Genomic DNA, 27,599 nt, shown 5'->3' with positions numbered 1-27,599 from the left:
AGACTCCGCCCCCGCGAGAAAGGCCGCATTGAAAGACTGCAAAAGACGGGACCCGCGTGCCGGGCAGTGCAGCGCGGCGGACACACGGGACAGCCGGGGTGACGCTGGGGACATGAGATCTGCGAGCTGGTTACTGCGCTGGGTCGTCGCCCTGCTCCTCGCCGCGGCGGGGGCTGCAGGTAAGGCTGAATCGGAGGCGCCGCGCGTTTAGGGGGGAACCCCCTTCCTTGGCCCCAGGACGTGGGGACGCCCCTTTAGAGTTAATTTTGTACGTGGGGGCGAGGGAGTGGTGGGTAGAAGTGGAAAACATCACTTTTCATCCTTGTTGGGACCAAGTTCTTCCAAGCTGGATGGAGAGGAAATCCGGGAACTGCTCAGCAGAGCGGGGAACCCCAACACAACTTCAGGGCAGGAGGGCGCGTGCAACCCGCGCGGTCATCCTAGGGGTGAGGGCGAGCCAGGCGAGGATGCAGAGGGGCTACTAGAGGGTGCCTGCCCCACACACGCCTCTCCCGAGCATGTACTGGCGACCCCAGCCCCGAAGTGGCCTTTGTGCACCCTGAAAGCGCCACGGCCGGGAAGAGCCCAGCCCCGGGCGCGCGTCTCTCCCGGGCCACCGCCTCCAACCCCGCCTACAGTCCCGAGGCCCGCCCTCGCCTCTCCCATTGGCCACGGCTCAAACAGGCGAGCCTCGAGCCACTCCCCTTGGCCAATGGCAGGCGGCGTTCGCGGAGGCCCGCGGGCTCTGGGCGTGGCTAGCGGGCTCGGGGCGGGGCCTGTCGCCGGGACGCGCGCGGCCCTGAGGATGGAGGAGCGCGGCGGTGGGTTACAAAGGCGACCTCAGGGCCGGGGGTCCCGGGACCCCCGCTCCCGCTCCCGCTCTTCCCAGGCTGCTGTGCGTGACCTTCACTCTCCTCCCGCCCCCGCTCTGTGAGACGCAAACTTTTCTGAGCACCTGGCGCTCACCGCAGTCTTGACTGGGGTGGGGGATGTTCTCCGTTTGTGTTTGGTTTAGAGACTAGTTTTCGTGGTGGTTTTATTTGTTGATGAACATTGGTTTAATCGGGGACGGAGAGGTAGTCCAGCGGGGAGGAGACTGACCCAGGTTCGATCCGGGCACCCCCACCAGCTCCCCAGAGGGTGCCGCCTCACCTCCGCGACTCCTGAGTGCAGAGCTGGGTGTGGCCCCGAACGACATAAAACGAAACAGGATTTCACCCTGGCAGAGCTCTGGGCACCCGATGGGGCGCTGGGGATGGAACCTGGGTCAGCTGCATGCGGGGAAAGTGCCTTAAACGCCTCCCATCTCTGTGTCTCCCACCCAGATAGTTTAAAGGAGTTTCTTGTGCATTTGACCACACCCCGGCGAATAAGTAAATGATCCTTTTCCTACTTAGGACTAGCTCTGCCCTTCAGCGACCTGGGAAAGTCCCAGAACAAGCTCCAAGAACATTTTCAGGGTTGGGGGGCTTGGAGCAGAGAACTTGGGAACGTTGGAATCCACAGGAGCCCCTGGGAGAGGGTTGCTATTGCTGTCGGAGAGAGATGGAGGGTTTGGTCCAGGGGCACTTGACTGAGCTTCCCTTGACTGAGCTTCCCCCCCCCCCCCACCCCAGAAAGAGGATGGACCCATGGATGGAGATAGGAGAGATGGATGGGTGGATGATGGCTGGTGGCTGAATGGATTCCTTCCTGAAATGGCATTAATGCCCCTGGGGAGTTGAGATTCTCCTCCAGCTTCTCTCTGATTCCCAGTGTTCTCAGGGATCCTGAACCCAGAGGACTGCAGAGTGTGTGTGTGTGTGTGTGTGTGTGTGTGCGCGCGTGCGCGCGCGCACGCCACACCCAGCTATGCTTCGCAACTATTCCTGGCTTTGTGCTCAGGGGGGTCATTACCAGCAGTGTTTTGGGGTCCAAGCATTACTGGGTGGTAGAACCCAGGTGTCCTATGAGTGAACCCTGGGATCAGCCCTTGGAACTCTCTCTCTATTTCCAGGCCGTGCTTTTTTCTTTCAGGAAATGACTTCATCTAGAACTTCTTTTTTTTTTCATCTCCCCAGAATTTTTGTTGGTTTGCTTTTGTCAGAATTGGGGGTTGAGGGTTAAGCCCACACCCACTCGTGCTCAGGGCTTACTCCTGGCTCTGTGCTCAGGGTGTCACTCCAAGTGGTGCTGTGGGGAACTTTCTGTGGGGAGCAAAACTGGGCCTCCTGAATGCAAAGTCTGAGCTCTTGAATCATCGTTCTGGACACTCCTTGTTCCTCTTTAAAGGGCTTTAAGCTGTAATTAGTATCTCCAATTTCAGGGGCACCTTTCATTTACAACATAGATCCTTGTACAAAGGCTGAGAGAAAGCAGAGGATCCTAGCACCCCAACCTGGCATCTCTGGATTTTGTTTTGTTTTGTTTTTATGGGGGGGGATGCTGGCAGACGTTCCCCCTCAGCAGTGTCATTATCTCAAACCGTCCCTGGCCCAAACCTTTCTTTTCCTGAGTGCTGTGGCATTCCACTTGCATTCTGCCCGGGCTCGCAGCGGTTGGGGCTGGTGACTCACTTCCTCCTTTTGGAGCTCAGCTCCCCTGGCTCCCCCCTTTCTGAGTGAGTCAGAGCCAGACGTGTTTGGGGCTCAGCCAAAGGGACACGACCTGATCCCAGCCTCCATTGGGCAATGTAGATTATCGGTGGGGTGCGTGCCTGCAGCAGATTCCAAAGCTCAACCCCCTACTCCCGCCCCGCCCCAGGGGGCCCCTCACCTGCCCAGCTAGGCCCTGTGGGTCCCTTGGGGGTCACTTCCTTGTCACTGCCCAGGGCCTCACCCGGGGCGTGTTCTGTTGGTTCTTACATTTCTTCCTAACTGTCGCCATCCTCAGATTGGCTCCCATCCGGCTTCCTCTCTGGTTCTTGGTTCTTAATCTCTGGTTCCAGAGATTTTCATAAGCCCGTTTCTCTTCCTTTTCTTTTTCTTTTTTCTTTTTGGTTTTACTCTGGAACCCTCCAGTGGCTCTTTTTGGGGGTCTTTGATTTTCATCTCCTCCCACCCATCCCTCTTGGGGTCTAGGGGCGGTCACACCTGGCAAGGCTCAGGGATCACTCCTGGCAGTGCTCTGGGGACCCTATAGAGTGCCAGGGAATGAACCCAGGTTGGTCACATGCAAGGCAAACATCCTACCCTCTCTACTTACTTTTTTTGGGGTAGGGATCACACCCGGCGATGCTCAGGGGTTACTCCTGGCTTTGCACTCAGGAATCACTCCTGGCAGTGCTCAGGGGACCATATGGGATGCTGGGAATTGAACCTGGGTCGACCACGTGCAAGGCAAACGCCCTGCCCACTGTGCTATCGCCCCAGCCCCTAGAGACTGCTTTTTATTGGTGGTGGCCGTGGTTTGGTGTGTTTTTGTTATGTTTTGTTTTGTTTTGCTTGGGAGGCAGATCCAGCAGTGCTCAGGGTTTATTCCCAGCTCTGGGCTAAGGGATCACTCACTCCTGGTGGGGCTTTGGAGACCTTAATGAGGTGTCAGGGATCAAACCTGGGTCAACCAGTGCTTTGCCTGCTGTCAGATCTCTCTGACCCTTGTTTGTTTTGGGGGACATCCTGCAGTGACAGAGGTGGAATTGGCCTCCTGCATGCAAAGCTTGCACTCAGCTCATCTTCACACGTCCTTTGAACTCAACGAACGGCCTGTAGGTTAATTTTTGGGCCCAGGATCTGAGCGATGACACAGCAGGAAGAGTGTTTGCCTTACACGTGCCTGACCTTGTTTGATCCCTGGCATCCCATGGGTTCCTGGAGCTCCACTAGGAGTCATTCCTAGGGGCAGAACCAGAACGTCACCAAGTGTGGCCCTGGTGACCCCCAAACAAAGGAAATTTGGGGACACTCCAGGTTCTGTGCTCAGGGATTACCGCTGACATTTCCCCAGCCCCCTGTGTGATGGGGGGATTCGAACCTGGGCCCCGGTCCCCACTGCACACTATAGGTGAGGCCTGTAACCTTTGCACCTTCTCCGGTTCTGCTGTGCTGGTCTCCTCAGAGCTTTGTGTGAGTCAGTTTCCTGGGACTAGGACCCAGTCTAAGCTGCCTTGAGGACAGTGTCGATGACTCAGGTGCCAGGAGCGAGTGCCGGGAGCTGCTTTGTCCTGGACCTGATCTTCCTTTTTCTTCTCCTTTTCTCAGCCAAAGGCAAGTGTGATAGGAAGGAATTTCAGTGCCGAGACGGAAAATGCATCTCCTATAAGTGGGTTTGCGATGGCAGTCCTGAGTGCCCGGACGGTTCCGACGAGTCCCCAGACACCTGCCGTGAGTGTCCTTCCCCTGGGGACAGCGGGTGACACGGACGGGGGCCGGGGGGGGGGGGGTGGAGCTGGCCTAAGGATGACAGACGTGGTGACTCTGGAACCAGGAGAATGGGAGAAAGAATGTCACCGACAGTGCCCTCCAGTGGCTTTTTTATGGGGTCTTTGATTTTCTCTTTTTCTTTCTTTCTTTCTTTCTTTCTGCCTTTTGGGTCACACCCAGGGATGCTCAAGGGTTACTCCTGGCTCTGCACTCAGGAATTACTTCTGACGGTGCTCGGGGGACCATATGAGATGCCAGGGATCAAACCAGGGTCGGCCGCAAATGGCCTACCTGCTGCACAATCACTCCAACCCCTGGGAGTCTTTGATTTTCATCTCCTCCCACCCATTCCTCTTTTGGGGGCCCAGGGGGTCACACCTGGCAAAGCTCAGGGCTGACTCCTGGCTCTGCACCCAGGGATCACTCCTTGAGGTGCTCAGGGATCACTCCTTACATTGCTCTGGGGACCCTATAGGGTGCCAGGGAACGAACTCAGGTTGGTCACATGCAGGACAAACATTCTACCCCCTGTACTTACTTTTCTGGGGCAGGGGCCATACCCGGTGATGCTCAGGGGTTGCTCCTGGCTCTGCACTCAGGAATTATTTCTGGCAGTGCTCGGGGGACCCTATGGGATGCCAGTGATCAAACCGGCATCATGCAAGACAAACGCCCTCCCTACTGTATCATTGCCCTGGCCCCTGTCCTATTTTTCTATATTTTGCTTTTGTTTGTTTGAGGCCATACCCAGCAATGATCAGGGCTGCCCCTGTGCTGTGCTGGGGTTCAAACTCGAGTCAGCTGCATGCAAGGCAAGCTCCCCACCTGCTGTGTTGCCATTTCCGTCTTTCTTTGGATTTGTTTTGGGGACCACGCCCCATGGTGCTCAGGGCTGACTCCTGGCTCTGCACTCAGCTCAGGGATCACTGCTGACGGGGCTCAGGGGACCCTGTGAGGGTGCCAGGGATGGCACCCGCTCAGTTGTTTGGCAGGTGAACACCTTCCCCTGCCCTTTCTCTCGACCCCCCAGTCTTGGCTTTTTTTTTTTTTTTTTTTTTTCTTTTTGGGTCACACCCGGCGATGCACAGATGCACAGGGGTTCCTCCTGGCTCTGCACTCAGGAATTACTCCTGGCGGTGCTCAAGGGACCATATGGGATGCTGGGAATCGAACCCGGGTCGCCTGCGTGCAAGGCAAACGCCCTACCCGCTGTGCTCTCGCTCCAGCCCCAGTCTTGGCATTTTGAACTGACGGAGAGGGAGTCATCAGTGCGCATGTGCTGCCAATGCTTTCCTTAGTGGGCAGGGGAGGGGCGGGGACTCAGACTCTCTCTCCGGCAGTGTCCATCACCTGCAGCGCTGGGGACTTCAGCTGCGGCGGGCAGGTCAACCGTTGCATCCCGCAGTCCTGGAGGTGTGACGGGCAGCAGGACTGCAAGAACGGCTCGGACGAGGATGACTGCGGTGAGTGAGCATCCTGCTGGCCTCATGCCGGGTTGCCCGGGGACCCCCACCGGCATCGAGTTTCTACCGTGGGGTGACCAGCTGCTCTGCCCGGCCTTCATCTCTTGGGGGGGCCGCACTGCAGATGGTCTTGTGACCCTCCCCAGCCCTGCCTTAAGTTCCACGTTGACTGGGTAACAAAAGTGCTGCCCCTCAGATTCCCCTTCCCTCCTGTCCACTGCTGTGGTCACCTCATTAAAGGCTGAGTTCTCTGTTAGCCGGGGACAGCCTTTCATTATTATTATTATTATTATTATTATTGGGCTGGAGCGATAGCACAGTAGGTAGAGCGTTTGCCTTACACGCAGTTGACCCGGGTTCGATTCCTCCGTCCCTCTCGGAGAGCCCAGCAAGCTGCCGAGAGTATCCCGCCCGCATGGCAGAGCCTGGCAAGCTCCCCATGTGACGTATTCGATATGCCAAAAACAGTAACAACAAGTCTCACAATGGAGACGTTACTGGTGCCTGCTCAAGCAAATTGATGAACAGGAAGAAATCGATCAATAACACTACATAGTGATATACAGTGTCACTGATCAATTTCTTTTTTATTTTCTTTTTTTGCTTTTTGGGTCACACCCGGTGATACACAGGAGTTACTCCCGGTTCATGCACTCAGGAACAGTGTTCGGGGGTTCCTGCACTCCTGGCGGTGTTCAGGGGACCATATGGGATGCTGGGAATCGAACCTAGGTCAGCTGCGTGCAAGGCAAATGCCCTACCCACTGTGCTATTGCTCCAGCTCCCTGATCAATTTCTTTTTTTTTTTTGCTTTTTGTGTCACACCTGGCGATGCACAGGGGTTACTCCTGGCTTTACACTCAGGAATTACCCCTGGCGGTGCTCAGGGAAACAAATGGGATGCTGGGAATCAAACCGGGTTGGCCGTGTGCAAGGCAAATGCCGTGTCTGCTGTGCTATCGCTCCAGCCCCACCCTGGCGTTTTCTTATGGCGTGCATTTGCCTTGCACGCGGCTGATCCAGGTTCCATCCTCAGCTGCCCATACGGTCCCCTGAGCACGGCTGGATCACCAAAATTTTTGTCAGATTTTGCCAGAAACCAAAAATAAAATAAAAATGCAAGGCAAACACCCTCCCCGCTGTCTCATCTCTGGCCCAGGCTGGGCTCCTAATAATTTTGCTGGGGCCAGAGCGATAGTATAGCGGGAGGGCACTTGCCTGGCATGCAGTTGACCCGGGTTCGATAACTACCTCCCATAAGGTCTGTGGAGCACCACCAAGAGTGATTCCTCAGCCCAGAGCCAGGGGCAACCCCTGAGCATCTCTGGGGGTGGCACCCACCCTTCCTCCCCCCAAAAAACACCCAAATTAAAAAGTTTTCTGTTTGTTTTTTGGACCACACCTGGGATCACTCCTGGCAAGGTTGGGGACTCTGTGGGCTTCAGAAGTGAACCCCAGGAACCTTCCAGCACCTTCTTATCTGCCCTGTCTTGGGCTCTATGGAAAAATAGTAATAATGAAATATATCCCAATAATAAAATCTATCCCCTTCGACGGTGTGCGGGCTGGGCCCAGCAGAGCCGGATGAGCAAACCGCAGTGGACCCCACGTGGGGGCCTCCGCTGTCCAGCTCTGCGGAGGGGTCTGACGCTGGGGTCCCCTGCTCTCTCCCACTTGCCTGCTAGCCCCCAAGACGTGCTCGCCGCAGGAGTTCCGCTGCGGAGACGGCCAGTGCGTGGCCCCAGAGTTCGTCTGCGACTCGGACACCGACTGCCAGGACGGCTCGGACGAGGTGGGCTGCCCGGTGATCACGTGCGAGCCGGGTCACTTCCGCTGCAGCAGCGGCTCATGCATCCCGCAGCTGTGGGCGTGCGACGGCGACCCGGACTGTGACGACGAGTCGGACGAGTGGCCGCAGCGCTGCGGGGGCCGCGACCCCCTGGCCGAGCGCCGCGCCCAGCGCCACTGCTCTACACACGAGTTCCACTGCCGCAGCGGCGAGTGCATCCACGCCAGCTGGCGCTGTGACCGCAGCGCCGACTGCAAGGACAAGTCCGACGAGGACGACTGCGGTGAGGGGCCCCGGGGGTACTTGGTTTGCTTGGGCTTTTTATTTTTGTGGGGGGAACCCCACGGTGCTCAGGGATGAGTCCTGGAGGTGCTCCCGAACCCTGTGGGATGTCAGAGATCCAACCCGTGTGCAGTGCAAGTGCCCTTCTGGCTGTACTATATTTCCGTCCCCAAAACCATTAATTTTTCTTGTTTCTTCTTCAGATTTTTGCGCCACACCCGGCGGTGCTCAGGGCTTACTCCTTGGCTCTGTGCTCAAGAATTATTCCCGACGGTTCTCAGGCGAAGCTACTGGGGTGCCAACAATTAAACCAGGGTCAGGAGCCTTCGAGGCTAGTTTTCTATCCACTGCGTTATCTTTCTGGCAAAACAAATCAATTAAAAAAACAAATCGATTGAAAAAATAATAAAATAATACATGAGTGAAAGGTGCGGAAAAGTTGAGAGAAATGTAACATTTGTGTTTGTGTTAGTAGACCCCAGATCCTATTTGTTTTCTTTTTTTTTTTCCTATTTTTTGGGGGGGTCACACCCGGCAATGCACAGGGGTTACTCCTGGCTCACGCACTCAGGAATTACTCCCTGCGATGCTCAGGGGACCATATGGGATGCTGGGAATCGAACGTGGGTCGGACGTGGGCAAGGCTAATACCCGCTGTGCTATCGCTCCAGCCCCATATTTTGTTTTCTGTGGGGGCAGGATGACTCAGGCAGCCCCTACTCGGTGGTGCTCAGTGCTTGGGGAGACCATGTGGTTCTGGGGGTCCCTCTTGGGAGTCCTGTGTGCAGAGCCTGCCACCAGCCCTCTGAGTGCCATCCTGGGCCCTGAACCCCAACTTCTTTTCATTTTGCTCTATGACATCAGTAAATCTTTTAAAAATTAAAAAAGAAAAAACAATGAGGCCAGAATGATAGTACAGAGGGTAGGGTGCTTTCAGCTGACCCAGGTTTAATCCCGAACATCCCAGATGGTCCCTGACTGAGCCCGCCAGGAGTCATTTCTCAGCACAGAGTCAAGGGTCAACCCTGAGCACTGTTGGGTGGGGTCCAAAACCAAACCAAAACAAAAAAAATTTTTTTAAATCGCTCTTTGTGTGATAGCACAGCGGGTAAGGCATTTGCCTTGCATGCGCCGACCCGGGTTTGATTCCCAGCATCCCATATAGTTCCCCGAGCACCACCAGGAGTAATTCCTGAGTGTAGAGCCAGGAGTAACCCTTGAGCATTGCTGGGTGTGACCCAAAAAGCACACACAAAAAAAAATCGCTCTTTGAGCTAGAACAATAGTACAGCAGGTAAGGCACTGGTCTTGCACACAGCTGGCCCAGGTTGGTTCTTGGCACATCAACGGGTATCCTAAGCCCACTAGGAATGGATGCAGAACCAAGAGTAAACCCTCAGAACTGCTGGGTGTGCCCCCAAATTAACTTTTTTTTTTTTTTTTTTTTGCTTTTTGGTTCATACCCTGCGATGCTCAGGGGTTACTCCTGGCTCTGCACTCAGCAATCACTCCTGGCGGTGCTCAGGGGACCCAACGGGATGCTGGGAATAGAACTCGGGTCGGCCGTGTGCAAGGCAAACACCCTACCCACTGTGCTATCGCTCCAGCCCCCCAAAATTTTTTATATAAGGGGACTGAGACAGAATCCGGGGCTCAGGACATTTGCCCTGCAGGCGGATGACCTCGTGCCATCCACGACACTGCAACCAGGCCCCTCAGCATCTACGCTGCTATCCCCAGCTCCCGCTATCCCCAAACACCCACCCCCTGGCCCTCGCCTTCCTTTGCCTCTTGGGTTACTGACACGAAGGGGGACGTCGAGACCCGAGAAGGTTCTGAAGGGCCGAGCTCAGGCCTTGCTCACTCACGGAAGCCCCAGGTTTGATCCTGATGCCGCCTGTGAGGCTCAGAGCCCAAACCAGAAAACTGGGGGTTCTCCCACTCTCGCCACTCCCTGATGGGATCTGTCTGCTGCCACCCCCCGCAGCCATCACCACGTGTCGCCCGGACGAGTTCCAGTGCTCGGATGGCAGCTGCATTCACGGCAGCGGCCAGTGCAATGGGGAAGTGGACTGTAATGACGGCAGTGACGAGCGTGGCTGCATCAACGGTCAGTGTGTGTTGGGGCTCCGGGGCCCTAGTCGCCGCGGGGAGGGAGGGTCACTACCAACAGTGCTCAGGACTCAGTCCTGGCTGGGCTTAGGGGACCATGTGGGGCTCCAGGCATAGACCCGGCTTGGCCATGTGCAAGGCCAGCGCCCTCCCTGCCGTGCTATTGCTCCAGCCCAATGTAACTGATCCTGAGTGTGCGGGCCCGGGGTTTGAGCCTAGCACCACGGGGCTCTGAGGCCCCCAGCACATCTGGCGAGGCTTCTGCGCCCATGCAGGCTGGTGACCTCGGGACACTGACCTTCCCCTCCTGCTCCCAGTGACCCTCTGTGAGGGACCGCACAAATTCCAGTGCCACAGCGGCGAGTGCATCTCCATGGACAAAGTATGCGATACGGTCAGGAACTGCCAGGATTGGTCGGACGAACCCCTCAAGGAATGCAGTGAGTTCCCAGGGGCTGGGCAGGGGCGGGTGGGGGTAGGTGAGATGGTCAAATCGCATGTGGAGTGCCCAGATCTTGGACTCGTGACTGTGCAGCTACTCTGCCTCGGGGCTCTGGGGCTCAGATGTTCTGGTCCATACACTGGCACTGCATCTGGCCCCTACCCTTTCTTTCTTTCTTTCTTTCTTTCTTTCTTTCTTTCTTTCTTTTTTTCTTTTTGGGTCACACCCAGCAATGCACTCAGGAATTACTCCTGGCAGTGCTCAGGGGACCATATTGGGAGGCTGGGAATCAAACCGGGTTGGCCGTGTGCAAGGCAAATGCCGTGTCTGCTGTGCTATCGCTCCAGCCCCACCCTGGCGTTTTCTTAACTGATTCCTTTTGGCTAGTTTTTTGAGCCCTGCTTGGGGCTCACTCCCAGCAGTGCTGGCGATAGAACTGGGGGCTCCAGGGGTGCAGAGAAGGGGGCCAGGAGGCCCGAGTGAGACCCATTACCCCCACCCTCACCCCCAGAGACCAACGAGTGTGCCGACAACAACGGCGGCTGCTCCCACATCTGCCAAGACCTCAAGATCGGCTTCGAGTGTCTATGTCCCCCCGGCTTCCGGCTGGCAGACCAGCACAGGTGTGAAGGTGAGTCCAGAGTGTCGCTCCCCACACCACAGCCCACCTCCGTTCTGCTCGGTCCTGCAGTTGGAGGAGAGAATGAGGTGTCCATGCTTCGTTTGGGGGTGCACGATTCAGAATAGGGGGGTCTGGAGAGATGGATCAAAGGGCTGGGCGCATGGGCCAGAGGAAAGGCAGGGAGGAAAGGCACTTGCCTTGCACACAGCCCACCCAGGCTAGATTCTCAGCAGCCCATATGATGCCCCTTACCCAAGCCCACCGGGAGTCAGCCCTGAGCACCACCGGGTGTGGCAAAAAAAAAATTCCCCCAAAATCAAAGGACTGGGTGCAGGTTCTGCATGGGCAAGCCCTGGGTCTAACCTTCAGCCCTGCAGGGCTCCCTGAGCACTGTGCTGAGATCCCACCAAATAAAAATCATGTTATGAACCATCTAGAGATTTGAGACAGTTTGGCAGGGAGAGTTTGAGAGTTTAGCATTTGAGACAGTTTGGCAGACAGCCTGGCTCCTTCCCCGGAATCCACTGGCAGCCATGTATTATGTGGGGGGCCACACCCAGGTGTACTGAAGGCTCTGAGCTCAGGGATTACTCCTGACAGGGCTCCAGGGACTCTAGGCACTACTGGGGACCCATCCCAGGTTGGCCAGGTGCAAAGCTGTGCTCTAACCGCTGAGCTCTCTATGTGGCCCCCATTGGCAGATATCGACGAGTGTCAGGAGGAGAATATCTGCAGCCAGTTATGCGTGAACCTGGAGGGCAGCTTCAAGTGCGAGTGCATGGACGGCTTCCGGCTGGACCCTCTCACTGGCACCTGCAAGGCCACCAGTGAGTGGGGCAAGGGCACGCGGGAGGGGCCGGCGTTCCAGGGACACAGCCTTGGGGTTTTTGTCATCGGAACCTCACTTCTGCTGAAATGACCTAGGGACAGACAATTTTTTTTTTTTTGGCTTTTTGAGTCATACCAAGCGATGCTCAAGGGTTGCTTCTGGCTTTGCACTCAGGAATTACTCCTGGCATTGCTCAAGGGGACCCTATGGGATGATGCTAGGAATTTAACACCTGGATCAACTATGTTCGAGGCCAGTCGTTCCTCCCTTCTCCCCCCGTGCTGGACTGTCGCTCTGGCCCCAGATAATTGTGTCAACTGAGAATTGGGCTGCCCTGCTGGGTCCAGCTGCTGATTAATCAAGGGGGGAAGGACGTCTTCTCCTGCCTCAGCCCGGTTCTGATGTTGAGAACCCAGTCAGTCAAAGAGGCGTCACATTCTGGATGGGGTGTTGCTCTCCTGACAGCCTCCAGAGTTGGTGACTTGGCTTCCATTCCCAGTTCAGCCTGCTGTGTGACCTCAGGCAAGCCATGCACTCTCTCTGAGCCATAGTCACCCTGGCCAAGGCAGGGGGCTGATCACAGCCCCTGTCTCTTGGGGACCGTGATGGCCAGAGAGAACTCATTTGAGAAAACTTTGTTGGAAAAGCAAAGTGGATGATCTGCCTTCTCACCTGTCGCTAAACCTTCCTGCCCACTCCCGGGCTGAGGCGGACAAGGCAGGTGTTGGACAGGTTGGGTTCTGAGACGTGGTACAGGGATTGAGGCATCTGGTTTCATCTGTGCCACCCCGACTACCACCGCAGTTGAACCCCCATGCACAGAGCCAGGAACAGACCTCAGTACTTTGGTGCTTGAAACAAAACAAAATATAGATGACTGCATCTCACTTAGAAGGTGAGCCAGCAAATATTGAAAGTAATCAGTGACTGTGAACAATTCTATGAAGAATAAAATCAAGGGGCTGGAGCGATAGCACAGCAGATGGACATTTGCCTTGCACGTGGTTCAATTCCCAGCATCCCATGTGGTCCCCCAAGCACCTCCAGGAGTGATTCCTGAGTGCACGAGCCAGGAGAAACCCCTGTGCATCGTCAGGTGTGATCCAACAATAAAAAAATGTCACGGTCTTCCCGTTGTTCATCGATTTGCTCGATGCGGGCCCAGTAACGTCTCCATCGTGAGACTTGTTGTTACTGTGTTTGGCATATTGAATACGTCAGGGATAGCTTGCCAGGCTCTGCAGTGTGGCGAGATACTCTTGGTAGCTTGCCGGGCTCTCCGAGAGGGGTGGAGGAATCGAACTCGGGTCGGCCATGTTCACCTGGCCGCTTGTAAGGCAAACGCCCTACCGCTGTGCTATGCTGGAGCGATCCAAAAATTTAAAAAATAATTAAATTTAAAAAAAGAAGAGGTGAAACAGCAATTGAAATGTGATATTTGGGGCTAGAGGCACCGGGGTCAATCCCTGCACCCCGAATGAGAATAGTAACAGGAGTGCCAGAACGATAGGACAGTGGGGAGGGCTTCTTCCATGAGCACGGCCAATCTGAGTTCAATCCCCAACATCCCTGAGCACCACCAGGAGTGATCCTTGAGCGAAGAGCCAGGAGGAAGCCCTGAGCACTGGCGGGTACAGCCTCAAAACAAAAAAAAAGAATGTCACAGCCCAGGCCTGGGGGTCACCCTGGCTCTGTGGGGGCTCCTTGCCCCTCCCAACTCCCTCCTGCTCCCCCAGGTGCCATCGCCTACCTCTTTTTCACCAACCGCCACGAGGTGCGGAAGATGGCTGTGGACCGGCAGGAGTACTCGAGCCTCATTCCCAACCTGAAGAACGTGGTGGCGCTGGACGCTGACGTGGCCGCCAACCGCGTCTACTGGTCCGATCTGTCACAGAAGAAGATCTACAGGTGGGGCCCGGCGGGAGGCGAGGCGTGGGGGGTGGTGAGGGGCTGGGGGCAGGGGTCCCCAGGCCTAACGTTGCACCCCCTTCATTCTCCTCCCAGCACCCAGATCAGCGGCGCCCCCGGCTCCTCCCCGCACCTCACGGTCATTGGCGACAACCTGCAGGCACCCGATGGGCTGGCGGTGGACTGGATCCACGGGAACCTCTACTGGACTGACTCCGGGCCCGGCACCGTGTCCGTGGCCGACACCAGCGGCGCCAAGAGGAAGACGCTGTTCGCTGAGAAAGGCTCCCGCCCGCGCGCCATCGTGGTGGATCCCGTCCACGGGTGGGTCCTGGCCCCAGGTGGGAAGGGGTTCAAGGCTGTACATCAGACAGAGGGGCGGGGGCGCAAGACCCTGGGGGACTGCAGGGTAGAGCCCGCTTGGTTTGGGGGTCATACCCAGTGTTGCTCAGGGCTGACTCCTGGCTCTGTGCTCAGGAATCACTCCTGGCTATGCCAGGGGAACTTAGGGGTGCTGGAGGTCGAACCCTAGTCGGCCATGTGCTGGGTGAACTCCCTCTCTGCTGGGTCCTTGACATAGAATCAGTCCCTGGGGGCCCGGAGAGATGGTCTTCCAAGACAGCTTGTATGCAGCTGATCCTGGTTTGAAGCCCGGTCCCTTGGGGCGTGAGCTCTGAGCACAAAGCTGGGAGTAACCCGCCAGCACCCCTGAAACCTGAAATCTATTCCTGCTCACCCCAGAAACCCTGTGGCTCTTGGGATTGGAGCGATAGTACAGCAGGGAGGGTGTTTGCCTTGCACGTAGCTGACCCAGTTCCAATCCCCGGCATCCCATAAGGTCCCCTGAGCACCGGCCAGGAGTAATTCCTGAGTACAGAGCCAGGAGAAACCCCTGAGCATCACTGGGTGTGACCCAAAAAAGCTAAATAAATAGATAATGAAGAAAGGAAATGCATTAAAAAAAATAATAGAAACCCGTGGCCCAGAACCACATGGGAGCGAGAATCACACTTTGGGATTTGGAGGTTTGATGGCCACGCGAACCAGGCCAGGAGGACACTGGGCTGCCCGGTCAACGTTAGGCCACTGTGGTGGCTGCAAGGTCACTGGCCCTGGGCGCAATCACCTCCTGTCCTCGTGGATGTCTGCTTGCCCCCATCACTGCTTACTCAGCAGCCCCGGGGTCTGCGGGGACCGACTGTGTCCCCTGGCAGGTGGCTCGGTGGACTCTGTACCTGTCAGCCCCCACCTGGCCTGCCACGTGTGGGATTTCATAACCCGGGGCGTGGGGGGGCCCGCTGGTGCCGAGAGGGCACTGGGTTCTTGACGTGGGGGCCAAGGCTCCAAGGGGCAGATCTGGGGCCGCAGGACTCCATGCAAGATGGTGTTTGGGGCTCAGGGTCTACCCCCAGTCCATTGGTCCAGGGGGATATTGGGGACCCCGCAGTGCTGAGGGTGGACCCCAGCGCTCCTGCCCCCAAAGCTGAGTTCAGGACCTGACACCCTCCAGATGTTCTCATCGTGGGACATTGTAGAGGACAGAGACAATCCCAGACTCAGCCTCTCCAGTGCCAGTGTTGGGGTGTCCCCTCTCCTGTGGGTGCCGGGCTCTGCACTCAGGGATCACTCCTGGCGGTGCTTGGAGGACCCTATGGGGTGCCAGTCATCGAACCCGGGTCAGGTGTGTACAAGGCAAGCGTCCTCCCCACTGTCCTATCGGGCCCCAGGGGTTTCCATTTATTATTTTTAATTTAAATGATATTTGGTATAGGGGCTGGAGCGATTGTAGAGTGCATAGGGTGTTTGCCTTGCATACAACCGACCTGGGTTTGATCCCCTGCACCCTGCAGGGTCCCAGGAGCCCCACCAGGAGTGATCCAGAGTGCAGAGCCAGGGAGTCAAACTCTGGGCCTGGCCCCTGCCGAGCTTCCTTTGACTCTCAAGCGCTTCCTGTTGTTCTTTTTGCTGGGGGCGGGGTGGGGTAGTAGAGGTTTTTCAGGCCCTTCCGGGCTGTTCAAGCCCCTCCCAGCTCTGTGCTCAGGTGCTGCTCCCAGCAGGGTTCGGGCCCAGGAGGTATGTTTTTTTTCTTTTGGGTGTTTTTTTTTGGGGGGGTCACTCCTGGCAATGCACAGGGGTTCCTCCTGGCTCTGCCCTCAGGAATCACCCCTGGTGGTGCTTGGGGGACCATATGGGATGCTGGGAATCGAACCTAGTCCGCTGTGTGCAAGGCAAACGCCCTACCTACTGTGCTATCTCTCCAGTCCCTTCTTTTGTTTGTTGTTTGGGGTCACACCCAGCGGTGCTCAGGGGTGACTCCTGGCTCTGCACTCAGAAATTACTCCTGGCAGTGCTTGGGGACCCTATGAGGTGCCAGGGGTTGAACCCAGGTCGGTTGTGTGCAAGGTCAGCGCCCTCCCCGCCATCCCATCACTCCGGCCCCTGTGAGGTGTTGGGTTTGAACTCGCCTCAGCCATGCGAGGCAGGTGGACTCAAGGCCTGGCCCGAGCATCCTTTGAATTCTCAAGATTCCTCAATGTCAGGAAGATGTGAAGTGGAGCCAGAGCCATAGTCCAGCGGGGAGGGCGTTTGCCGACCCAGTTCAATCTCTGGCACCCCATAGGGTTCCCTGAGCACCGCCTAGAGTGATCCCTGAGCACAGAGCCAGGAGTCAGCCCTGAGCACCACTGGGGCTGTTCCCCAAAACAAATCAGAGACTGCAAAGGTCCTTAGGGCCCCTGGGAATCCTGGTTCCAGCCCCGACATTGTTGTGAAAACGAAAGCATCTGCTGCAGCAGAGTTTCCCAGCTGCCCCCACGACAACACTGTGGCACTCACCCCTTCTCTGTGTGCCCGCCCCCCACCAGCTTCATGTACTGGACTGACTGGGGGACCCCGGCCAAGATTAAGAAGGGGGGTCTGAACGGAGTGGACATTTACTCGCTGGTGACGGACAACATTCAGTGGCCCAACGGCATCACCCTGGGTAAGTGCCTGGACTGTGACAGGGTGGCATGGAAGAGAAGGGGAGAAGCAAGTGCACCCCCCAATGGACCACACACAACCCCCCGGGGTTTTTTTGTTGTTGTTGTTCTATTTTGGGGCGGCGGGGGTCACACCCGGCGATGGTCAGGGTGACTCCTGACTCTACTCAGGAATTACTCCTGGTGGTGCTCAGGGGTCCCTTTGGGGTGTCGGGATCAAACCTGGGTCAGCCGTGTGCAAAGCAAACTGCCTCCCCACTGGGCTATCACTCCGGCCGTGGGGGTTTTCATTTACTATTTTTAATTTAAATGATATGTGGTATAGGGGTTGGAGTGATTGCATAGTGTAGGGCGTTTGCCTTGCAAACATTCGACTGACCGCGGTTCAATCCCTGGCACCCCACCAAGAGTGATCCTTGAGTGCAGAATTGGAAGTAACCCCAAAGTAACTGCCAGGTGTGGCCCAAAACAAAAACAAATGATGTCTGGGCTTTGTTTATTTTTTTCCTCAGGGGACCACGCCTGGTTGACACTAGGGGCTGACTCCTTGCTCTGTGCTCAGAAATTTCTCCTGGCAGTGCTTGAGGGATCCTGTGGGGTGCTGGGGATTGAACTGGGTGCAAAGCCAAGCACCCAAAGCCCCCCACCCTCCATCCCTGACGTTTCATTGTTCCATGTGGGTTCTAGATCTTTCCAGCGGCCGCCTGTACTGGGTGGATTCCAAGCTGCACTCCATCTCCAGTATCGATGTCAACGGAGGGAACCGGAAGACCGTGCTGGAGGACAAGGCCAAGCTGGCGCACCCGTTCTCGCTGGCCATCTATGAGGTGGGCTGTGAGGGCCAACAGAGGGCCCACCCCCGGGGCTTCTCCCCAAACAGATGAGGTCGGACCCAGGGGTTCTTGCTCCGAGCTTTGCACATTTGGGGATGTCGAAAAAGTTTTTGAGGGGTGGGGCGGTCTCAATTAGGGTTGCCCAATGATGAAACATTTTTTGTCTTGGGGTCACACCCCACAATGCTCATGAATTACTCTTTTTTTTTAATTTTTAAAAATTTTTTTAAATTGAATCAGAGTGAGACACAGTTACAAGGCTGTTCCTGATCAGGTTTCAGCCATATAATGTTCCAACACGCGTCCCTTCACTAGTGTACGTCTCCCACCACCACTGTCCCCAGTTTCTCTCCCGCTTCCCCCACTCCCACCTACCTCTGTGGCAGTCACTTTTCTTCTCTCTCTCCCTCCTCTCCCTCCTCTCTCCCTGTCTTCCTCCATCTCTCTGTCCTATCTCTCTCTGTCTCCCTCTATCCCTCTCTCTTCCCTGTCTCTCTCTCCCTCTCCCTCTCTCTCTTTTCAGGAATTACTTTCTTCAGGACCCTCTTGCTATGGGCTGCCGGGACCGAACCTGGGCCGGGGTGAAGGGCCTTAGCAGTTTCCCTGCAGTTCCATCTCTCTGGCCCCCACAGATTTTTAACTGCAACTCGCAGGTGGTTATGAGGTGGGGAGTGAGCCCCAGGGAGCACTTCTCTGCCGGGGTGAGGTTAGTGGTTGATAGGACGCTGGAGTCCTTCTGGGTTCAGGCCCCGCCGCCTGAGCACCAGCCAATGTGTCCGAAAACCCAAAAGCAGGCTTTGGTGCGGGTGTGGAGTTTGCCTGGAAGCCAGCGTCTCCCAGTGGTGGTGGCAGGGATCGCCCTGGGACTCCAGATGCAAAGGCAGAATGCGTGGCCTGGTTGTTTTCCCCTTTTTTGGGTAGGGATTGGGGGGGTAACCCCCAGCGGAGCACATTACTCCTGGCTCTGCACTCAGGGATGAATCCTGGTGGTGCTCAGAGGACCCTGCAGGGAGCTGGGGGTCGAACCCTGGTCAGTCGCGTGCAAGGCCAGCGCCCTCCCTGCCGCCCTACCGCACTGGGCCTGCTTTCCCTTTGGGCCATGAGGGATTTTTCAGTTACCCGTGGCTGGGCATGGAGGCTGCTCGAGGCATTTCCCGGGGGACCAGGCGTGCACAGTCCGTGAAACCGGCTGTGAAGCCCCCGAAAAACTTTTCTCTTTTTTTTTTTTTTGCTTTTTGGGTCACACCCGGCGATGCACAGGGGTTACTCTTGGCTCATGGACTCAGGAATTGCCCCTGGTGGTGCTCGGGGGGACCATATGGAATGCTGGGAATTGAACCCGGGTCAGCCGCGTGCAAGGCAAACGCTCTACTGCTGTGCTATCACTCCAGCCCCCAAAACTTTTCTCTTTTAACCAAAGAAACAATGCTTTCACCTTGGACTGTGACTCCCAAACCGAGCTGCTGTCTTCTCTTCCTCGTGTCCCGCAGGATAAAGTGTTCTGGACAGACATCATCAATGAAGCCATTTTCAGTGCCAACCGCCTCACGGGTGCCGACATCCATTTGGTGGCCAAAAACCTGCTGTCCCCAGAGGACATTGTCCTTTTCCACAACTTGACCCAGCCCATGGGTAAAGATGGCGTGGCTGCAAAGCCCACCCCCCTTTCCTGGGTTGCCCTAGACATTTCTGGAAATTTCTAGAATTTTCTAGAACTTTCCAACTTTGTCCTTACCCTGTTTCCCCCTCTCACCCACACACTCTTCCACCGCAGGGGTGAACTGGTGCGAGAAGACGGCTCTCCAGAATGGTGGCTGCCAGTACCTGTGTCTCCCAGCCCCACAAATCAACATCCACTCCCCCAAGTTCACCTGCGCCTGTCCTGACGGCCTGGTGCTGGGCACTGACAGAAGGAGCTGCCAGCCAGGTGAAATGTCAGCCCCTGGGCCCTGGGGCTGGTCCCTGCACCCTGAGCCCCGTGAGACCTGAGGGTTCCACATCCCCTCCTTAGGCCCAGAGTGACACCCGCACCTCTTCTCTGGGTGCCAGGCTAGAGCCATAATAGGGGGTAGAACTTACTCCTGACTCTGCGCTCAGATAGTGGGGTACCCCATGGGGTGCTGAGGATGGAACCCGGGTCAGCTGCGTGCAAGGCAAGTGCCCTCCTCACTGTGCTGTGGCTCCGGCCCCACCTCCTTGTTTTCCTCTTTTTTAAAAATTCTGGAGATTTCGAGGCTGGAGCAATAGCACAGCCGGTAGGGCATTTGCCTTGGATGCGGCCAACCCAAGTTCAATTCGCAGCAACCCATATGGTCCCCCAAATACCACCAGGGGTAGTTCCTGAGTTCAGAGCCAGGAGCAACCGCTGAGCATTGCTGGATGTGACCCCCCAAAAAAAATTCTGGAGATTTCCTTAGACATGACCGATGAACTCACTGCCCTAGGACACTGGTTCAAATCCTCAAAGTCCACTTCACTCCCCCAGAGTTTGGGGGGAGGGGTGCACGACTGAAGTTTCCTAAATCCCTCTTTTTTTTTTTTTTAAATTTTTGCTTTGCTTTGCGTGGGGGCCACATCTGGTGATTCTCACGGCTGACTCCCAACTCTGCACTCAAGAATCACTCGTGTGCTAGGGGACACTGCGATGCTGGGGGTGGAATCCCAGTGGCCACATGCAAGGCAAGAGCCTTCCTTGCTCTTATCGCTCCAGCCCCAAGCCCAGAGACGTTTCCCTGTTGGTTCCCCCCCCGAACTCACTGCATGCCCTCCCCTGAGACCCTTCGAGGGGCTTCAGTACTGAGGAAACTCTCAGGCTCTGAGGATCTGGGCCTGAGGTTGTAGGTGAGACCACGCGAGGAGTCAGTTCTCTCTAGCCACTGAAAATGGTCCTGGAGTTCGGAGGGATATGGCGGCTGGGAGGGTGCTGACCTTGCATGTGACAACCTAGGTTCAATCCCAGCATCCCATGGGGTCCCCCGTGCCCTGCCAGGAGTGATTCCCTGAGCTCAGAGTCTGGACTAAGTCCTGGGCACCACCAGGTATGGCCCCAAAGCAAAACAAAACAAAATAATAACAGTCCTGGCACCTAAGAGGTAAAAGCTGTTGCCTTGTCCATAGCCAAACAGGGTTCGAGCCCCGCCAGAAGTGATTCCTGAGCACAGAACCAGGAATTGGGCCTAAGCACTGTCAGGTGATGTGCCCAAACTCCGAACAAACCCACACTCTGGAACCTTTCACGCCTTCCCACCATGACACTTTGTGTAGAATGACAGGTGCGATGTCCGTGTGGCAGATGTTCCTGCATTGGACCTCAGTGATTTCTTTTCTTTTTTTTTCCCTTTTTTTTGACTTTTTGAGCCACACCTGGTGATGCTCAGGGATTCCTCCTGGCTCTCACTCAGGAATGACTCCTGGCGGTGCTTGGGGGACCATGGGATGCCGGGGATCGAACCTGGGTCAGCCGCATGCAAGGCAAATGCCTTCCCTGCTGGACTGTCACTCCAGCCCCTGACCTCAGTGATTTCTTGGTGGCTGGTCGCCCGCCTGGGAGGAGGTTCAGGGGAGCCCCAGCTCAGGATGTCTCTTGTTTGCAGAACCTGTGACAACATCGGGATCCCCTGCGACCAGCGCAACAGAGAGGACATCAGAGCACACGGCCAGCCCACGACCCCGATTCTTCCCAGAGCTTACCACAGTGGAGACGGTGACCTTGTCCCACCCAGGTAATTAATGACTGGTCTGCCCTGGTCTGCGTCATAGAGACGAGCACCAAGTGGGTCCATTTTGGACCTGAATTGTCTTGGCAACGAGAGAGAGCCTAGGGGCCAGAGAGGTTTCCCAGTGGTTAGGGCTCCTGCCTAGCACACACCTTATCAGGGTTTGATTCTTAGCACTGCATTGATTGTCTCCTGAGCCCCACAGGGAGACTCTTGGAGTGTCAGGGTGGTTGGAGCATTCCTTGGACACTTGCATGGACCTAGTGGTATGGAAGATCATGCTGGAATATCACAGTGGGGAGCTGTCATCACCCCACCACTTGGGAGACCCCGAAAACCAAAAAAATGCACATATTTAGTCCAGGGGCCTTTGAGGACTCTTGCCTACTTGGTGTGTGTGTCCCTAGGGTTTTCGTTTATCAGGTGGTGCTGACGGGCCTCCCCAGCCTACTTCTGGAAACTGTAGACTCCTGAAAATGTGCTGGTTAATTACCCCAGAGCCCATCAGACCCAGGGGCCAAGTATCAGCAACAATGGGCCACAAAGATAGGATAGTGGGGTGGGCGCTTGCCTAGGGGACCCTGTTTTTGGCCCTGAGGCTAAGTAGGGTCCCCCCAAACCATGCCAGGAGTGATCACTAAGTGGAGCCGGGAGTAGGGACACCAGGTGCAGCCCAAAAAATTTTTTAAAATGTCCACTGAAGGGGCTGGAGCAATAGCACAGCGGGGAGGGCGTTTGCCTTGCATGCGGCTGACCCAGGTTCGATTCCCAGCATCCCATATGGTCCCCCAGCACTGCCAGGAGTGATTCCTGAGTGCAGAGCCAGGAGTAATCCCTGAGCATCGCCGGGTGTGACCCAAAAAGCAAAAATAAAATAAAATTAAATAAATAAATAAAATGTCCACTGGGGAAGCTGCTTGCCTTGCTCATGGCCAAGTCTGGCTCAATCCCAGATACCTGGACAGTGGGCACGGTCCTGATTTCTCCTGAAAAAGGACAGATCTACTTCTTACTCTTTTTTGTTTTCCCTTTTTTTTTTTTTTGGTTTTTGGGTTTGGGGATGCCCAGGACAAACCTGGTAGTGCTCAGGGCTGACTCCTGGTTCTGTGCTCAGGGGTCACTCCTGGCAGGGCTCAAGGAACCCTATGGGGTGCCAGAGATCAAACCTGGGTGGGCTACAGGCAAGGCAATTGCCCTACGTGCTGTCCTATCACTCCAGTTCACATTTCTGAGGGTACCCTATTTCTCCCTGGCTACTAGAATTTCTGGGGTTCCCATGCATTAGTGAAGTCCCAAGATCTGTGCTTCCCTGTTTTCTGTAGAGAAGGGGGACGGAGGCAAGATTCAGCTTGGTACCCCCCCAAACATTGGGGTGAGGGAACTGCCATCTAAAGGAACTGGGGGTGCTTGGGAAGATCGTTAATTCACATAGTTATGAATGACCCTTTGGGACCGAAGTGATAGCACAGCAGGAGGGGGCATTTGCCTTCACATGGCGAACCCAGGTTCAAGCCCCAGCATCCCATAGGGTCCCCTGGGCACTGCCAGGAGTAATTCCTGAGCGCAGAGCCAAGAGTCAGCCCTGAGCATCAATGGGTGTAACACCAAAAAAAAGCAACACTGTCCACCATCGGACAGGGCAGTCTCCTTCAGGTAAATACAAAATACATCTTTCCACCAAGGAGCCACAGAATGGCTCTGTGGAGTGTTGATTTGGAGGGGAGGGGGTGGCCATAGCAGAAATTCTTTTTTTTCTTTTTTGAGCCACACCCTACGATGCTCAAGGGTAATTACTCCTGGTGGTTCTCAGGGGACTCTGGGATGCTGGGGATCAAACCCAGGTTGGCCACATGCAATGCAAATGCCCTTCCCACTGTACTATGGCTGCAGGCCCATAGCGGAAATTCTTGGGGGCAGGGCTGGAGTGATGACACAGCGGGTAGGGCATTTGCCTTGCACGCAGCCACCTGGGTTCAGTTCCCAGCATCCCATAGGGTCCCCTAAGCACCTCCAGGAGTAACTCCTGAGTGCAGAGCCAGGAGTAACCCCTGTGCAACGCCAGGTGTGACCCAAAAAAAGAAACAAAAAAAGTCTTGTGGGATTCACAGGACCTTATATGGTGCAGGGGTCCGTACTATGTTGACCATAGGCAAGGGAAGTGCCTTTGCCACAGAACTATCTCTATTGCAGAGAACCATGTTCCAAGGAATTTCTGTCCTGGGCATTCCCAAACCCACTGTCACTGTCACTGTCCTCCCATTGTTCATCGATCTGCTCGAGCGGGCCCAGTAATGTCTCCATTGTGGCAATTGTTACTGTGTTTGGCATATCGAATACGTCTCCGGGAGCTTGCCAGGCTTTGCCGAGCGGGCGAGATACTCTCGGTAGCTTGCCGGGCTCTCCGAGAAGGGCGGAGGAATCAAACTCGGGTTGGCCATGTTGGCCGATTGCAAGGCAAACGCCCTACCACTGGCTATCGCTTCAGCCCCATCACCCTACAGTTCTGAGGGTGCCCCCTTCCATGCTTTATCTGGACGAGGAGAGTGAAAGTTATTATACATCTCACTACCCTGCAAGTTTGGGGTGAAGGAATCCTGGCGTCTGCCATTCTGCAGACAATGTGGGGTGACGGGTGGCTCCCCTTTTGCCATCAGCCTCACTTTGTCCCTCTTCGCACAGTCCAGGGCGCCGGAGCTGGCACAGAGCACCAGGAGCAGCGGGCCGGCTCGCGGGCCCTCTACATCATCCTGCCCATCGGTGAGCCAGGCTACCCCGCGCCCCTCCCCCGCCCCACCCCCATTCAGCGGAGCTGAGCCCGACCCGGACCCTGCCCGTGTCTCCCCTCTGGGCACTGGCTTCCCCGGCCTGGGACCCCCATCGTCATTCCCAAGCTGTGGCCTCTAGTTTCCCGGCGAGAATCGCGTTAGGTTCGGGACCCGGGACTTGGCGGCAGTGGGGGAGCACTGGTTTTCGGGAGTCCCGCCAGGCAGCGCCCTGAACACCCCCCAGCACCACTGGGTCTGACCCCCCGTCCCCCAAATGCAGCCGAACTGAAGTGAACCCAGGGGAGCGCGAGGTGGGGGAAGGCGGGGCAGCGACCCGGCTCTGGGGTGACGGCGCCTCTCCCCCAGCGCTGATCATCCTGCTGGCCCTCGGCACTTTCCTCATCTGGAGGAACTGGCGGCTGAAGAGCGTCAACAGCATCAACTTCGACAACCCGGTGTACCAGAAGACCACGGAGGACGAGGTTTGCATCTGCAGCGCCCAGGACGGCTACAGCTACCCCTCGGTGAGCTCAGCCTCCACCTGGGACCCTCAGGACCTGCTGGGCGGGGCTTCGGCGCCACGGGGCGGGGCTTCAGTCTTGTGGGTGGGGCTTCAGTCGGTCCTATGGGTGGGGCTTCAGGCTCAGGGGACGGGCTTTAGGCCGGGGTGGGGTTTTCAGCCACTTGGAGAACAGATGCCAGAAGGACCCCCAAGGGTTTGTGGCCTGGGAAGGAAAGGATGACATTTTTTTTTCTTTTTGGGTCACACCCTGCGATGCACAGGGTTTACTCCTGGCTCTGCCCTCAGGAGTTACTCCTGGTGGTGCTCAGGAAACCATATGGGATGCTGGGAATCAAACCCAGGTCGGCAGCGTGCAAAGCAAACTCCGCACCCGCTGTGCTATCACTACAGCCCCCAAGGATGACATTTTAATTATTTTAATTTTATGTCATGGAGTGATTTGTAGCGCTGCTTGGGGTCCCTTGGGAGCTGGGGATCCCCAGGCCTTCAGAGGCAATTACACTACCTCCGGAACCACATTCCCTGTTCCGTTTTCTGGGGTTTGGGGTGGGTCGGCTGTTTCTGGGGTGTGCGGGGTCACCCCTCAGGCAGGCAAGCTCGTCCTGTATTCCTGAGGCCAGTCAGGGTCCCTAGAGCATGGGGAACAGCCACCAAGCACTCACAGCACGTACCCCTCCAGCACCGTCAGAGGTGACCCCCAAATGTGTAAACTACAATCAGTGAAGCTAGATAGCATGACAGACTGGACAGCAGCCACTCATGCAAAGGCCCTGGGGCCAGCACATGCTCAGCCTGAGCAGCTCAGAGCAGCTGGTGCTGTCAAACTGGCGCCCAGGTGGGGCCGCGGGGGGCCGGGGACAGGACCAGGGCTCTGGACATGGCAGGCCGGAGAACGGCTTTAGGGTTTGCTCTGTGGAGAGACGGGAACCAGGGATGGTTCTAGTCCTGCCTTGGTCTCTGGCTTCCCTGGTGGGGCAGAGGGGCAGCGGTCAGGAGCCTGGAGACCCGGTGGGCGGCCCGGAGGAGGTGAGGTGCGCTGCCCCCCCACCCTTCATCTTTCCCCAGCACCAGTCTGATTGTTTCTGCTGTTTGTGCCTTTGTGGACAGAGACAGATGGTCAGTCTGGAAGAGGACACGCCCTGAGCCACTGTGTCCGGCCTCCTGGGCGAGGAAGAGAAAGATGAAGAAGAAGAATTCCCCAGTGATCCCTGGACCCCCGCCCCTCACTTCCTGAGACGCCCCCCTCCGCGGTCACCACTCAGGGCCTGCCCGCCAGGCTTTGTTTGCTTTATTTATTCATCTGAGGCAGAGCTAGAGGCCCTGCGGATGTGGGGTGCAGGTGAGGGGGGAAGGTTCAATTTCTTTCTCTCCACATGGAGGGAAAGAGGGTATAAAGCTGGGGTATCTTTGTGGCCATGGGCCGGCGCTGCCACCCATGGGATCCCAGATGCTGCCTGGGCCCCCCACTCTGGTGAACCCCACACTCAGGAGCCCCCCGCCTCTACCTCAGCCTTTAGGCTTTGCCTTGGCGATTCCCCTGACCTTGGAGGAGTCGCACCGGGCCCCCACACTCAGGCTGTATTGGAGGTGTCGGGATGAAGGGAACTGAGACCAGGAGCTTGGTTCAGTCACCAAAACCCCCACTGACCCAGGGAAAGGGGGGCCCCGGCGCCCCATGTTGAAAGTGCCTGAGACGTGGCACTGGCCTTGGCCTGCAGGCCGGTATGGCCCCGCTCCCCCTCCCCTGCCCTGTTCCAGTTCAGGATTGCCCACATGCCGGGCTGAATTTTAGGGTATCCGGAGCACCTGGGGGCAGGAGCGGGGTTGGTGCCCTGCACGGAGGATTGGTCTCGTGCCCCCACGGTTCCAACTAGCCCGAAGACGTTTCCAAGGGAAGGAGCCGTGGGAACAGCGTGGAGAGGGCTTGGTGTCACCAGGTCCCTGCACCCTGTCCCCGCCCAGGGTCGGGCCGAGGATGCCGCGTTCCCCTGAAGCCTTGTACATACACCCTTGTCGTTTGCACTTTGTATATTTGCTGGAACGATTCTCACGTCTAAGAAAAGAAGATCTATTTATTTTTGCCAAACCTACTGACTGTGTGTGTCTGGGGGTGCCCCGGGCTGGAGGGGGCCCCAGTTGCTCTGTACTGCCTGAGGGCTCCGACCTCATTGCAGGCTGCACAGCATGGCAGTGTCGCTGGGAAGCCTGTTTCCAGAGTGCCCATCTGGGAAACTCGGGAGCGGGTGCTCTGCTGAACCCCTGAGAGTTTTGTCACCCAAGCTTGCACGGTGCTTCCAAAATGAACCATTTGCCCAAATCTGATGCGCTTTTCTTCTCCACTGTTCATCTTCTCCGGGGTATGGGGGGACCTCCTCCTGGGCATGGGCAGGAGGGTGTGTCTGGGGCACCCTGAACTGGGGGGGTTGCTAAATCTCCCTCCGTTTATTCCTCCCACATCATCCACTGCTCTCCAGGCCCTCTCCTCCCTTATGCCGGAATACCCCGCATGCTGTAAACTGTCATGCCAGAAGAGGAAATAGAAGTCATGTGTGTGCAAGAATGGTCTAGAACATTCTGCCAAGGAATGACCAGAGAGGCAGCCGTGGGAGAAGGCTCCTTTATTTGGGAGAGGTTTTCCAAGACACTTGAGCTGAGTCTCCAAGGAGTTGGGGGCCCAGGCACAGCTCTGATAGAGCACCCACCTTGCAAGCATGAGGTCCAGAGTTCGATCCCCTGTACCGCCCTCTATGCCTGGTGACATCCTGATGGAGCTACCAAGTGGGACACCAACACGATGGTCAAGTGTCATTTCAGGAGCACAGATAAATGCACAACTCCCAGGCAGCTGGTCCACAGGAGGGAAGGGGAATTCATGGAAAGTTTGTTTCTATTTAAACTTGGGGGTGACAGGCCAGAGCTATAGTACAGAAGGGAAGGCGCTTGCCACACATGCACATGACCCAGGTTCTATCCCCTGCACCCCACAATGTCCAA

The 27,599-nt window shown here is 56.4% G+C and overlaps 1 protein-coding gene across 1 annotated transcript; it reads left to right on the top strand.

Moving 5' to 3' along the window:
- On the top strand, nucleotides 1-26,692 carry LOC130028730 (low-density lipoprotein receptor-like). Its single transcript, XM_056119560.1, has 18 exons — nucleotides 1-179; nucleotides 4,179-4,301; nucleotides 5,681-5,803; nucleotides 7,489-7,875; nucleotides 9,862-9,984; nucleotides 10,304-10,426; nucleotides 10,940-11,059; nucleotides 11,752-11,877; nucleotides 13,616-13,787; nucleotides 13,884-14,111; nucleotides 16,652-16,770; nucleotides 17,456-17,595; nucleotides 19,092-19,233; nucleotides 19,376-19,528; nucleotides 21,195-21,323; nucleotides 23,997-24,074; nucleotides 24,449-24,606; nucleotides 25,713-26,692. Exons 1-18 carry the CDS (start codon nucleotides 113-115, stop codon nucleotides 25,746-25,748), a joined length of 2,547 nt encoding a protein of 848 aa, XP_055975535.1. The 5' UTR covers nucleotides 1-112; the 3' UTR covers nucleotides 25,749-26,692.
- The last annotated feature ends 907 nt before the right edge of the window (nucleotides 26,693-27,599 follow it).

Source organism: Sorex fumeus, unplaced genomic scaffold, assembly GCF_029834395.1.
Source record: "Sorex fumeus unplaced genomic scaffold, SorFum_2.1 ptg000041l, whole genome shotgun sequence".
NCBI classification, from domain to species: Eukaryota; Metazoa; Chordata; class Mammalia; order Eulipotyphla; family Soricidae; genus Sorex; species Sorex fumeus.
The sequence above is the reverse complement of the archived record's forward strand: the minus strand, read 5'-3'. Positions and strand labels throughout refer to the sequence as shown.

Coding starts and splice junctions, on each gene's coding strand:
- LOC130028730 (XM_056119560.1), top strand. CDS start 113: ATGAGATCTGCGAGCTGGTTACTGCGCTGGGTCGTCGCCCTGCTCCTC. Junction 180..4,178: donor CGCCGCGGCGGGGGCTGCAG/GTAAGGCTGAAT, acceptor TCCTTTTCTCAG/CCAAAGGCAAGTGTGATAGG. Junction 19,234..19,375: donor CAACTTGACCCAGCCCATGG/GTAAAGATGGCG, acceptor CTTCCACCGCAG/GGGTGAACTGGTGCGAGAAG.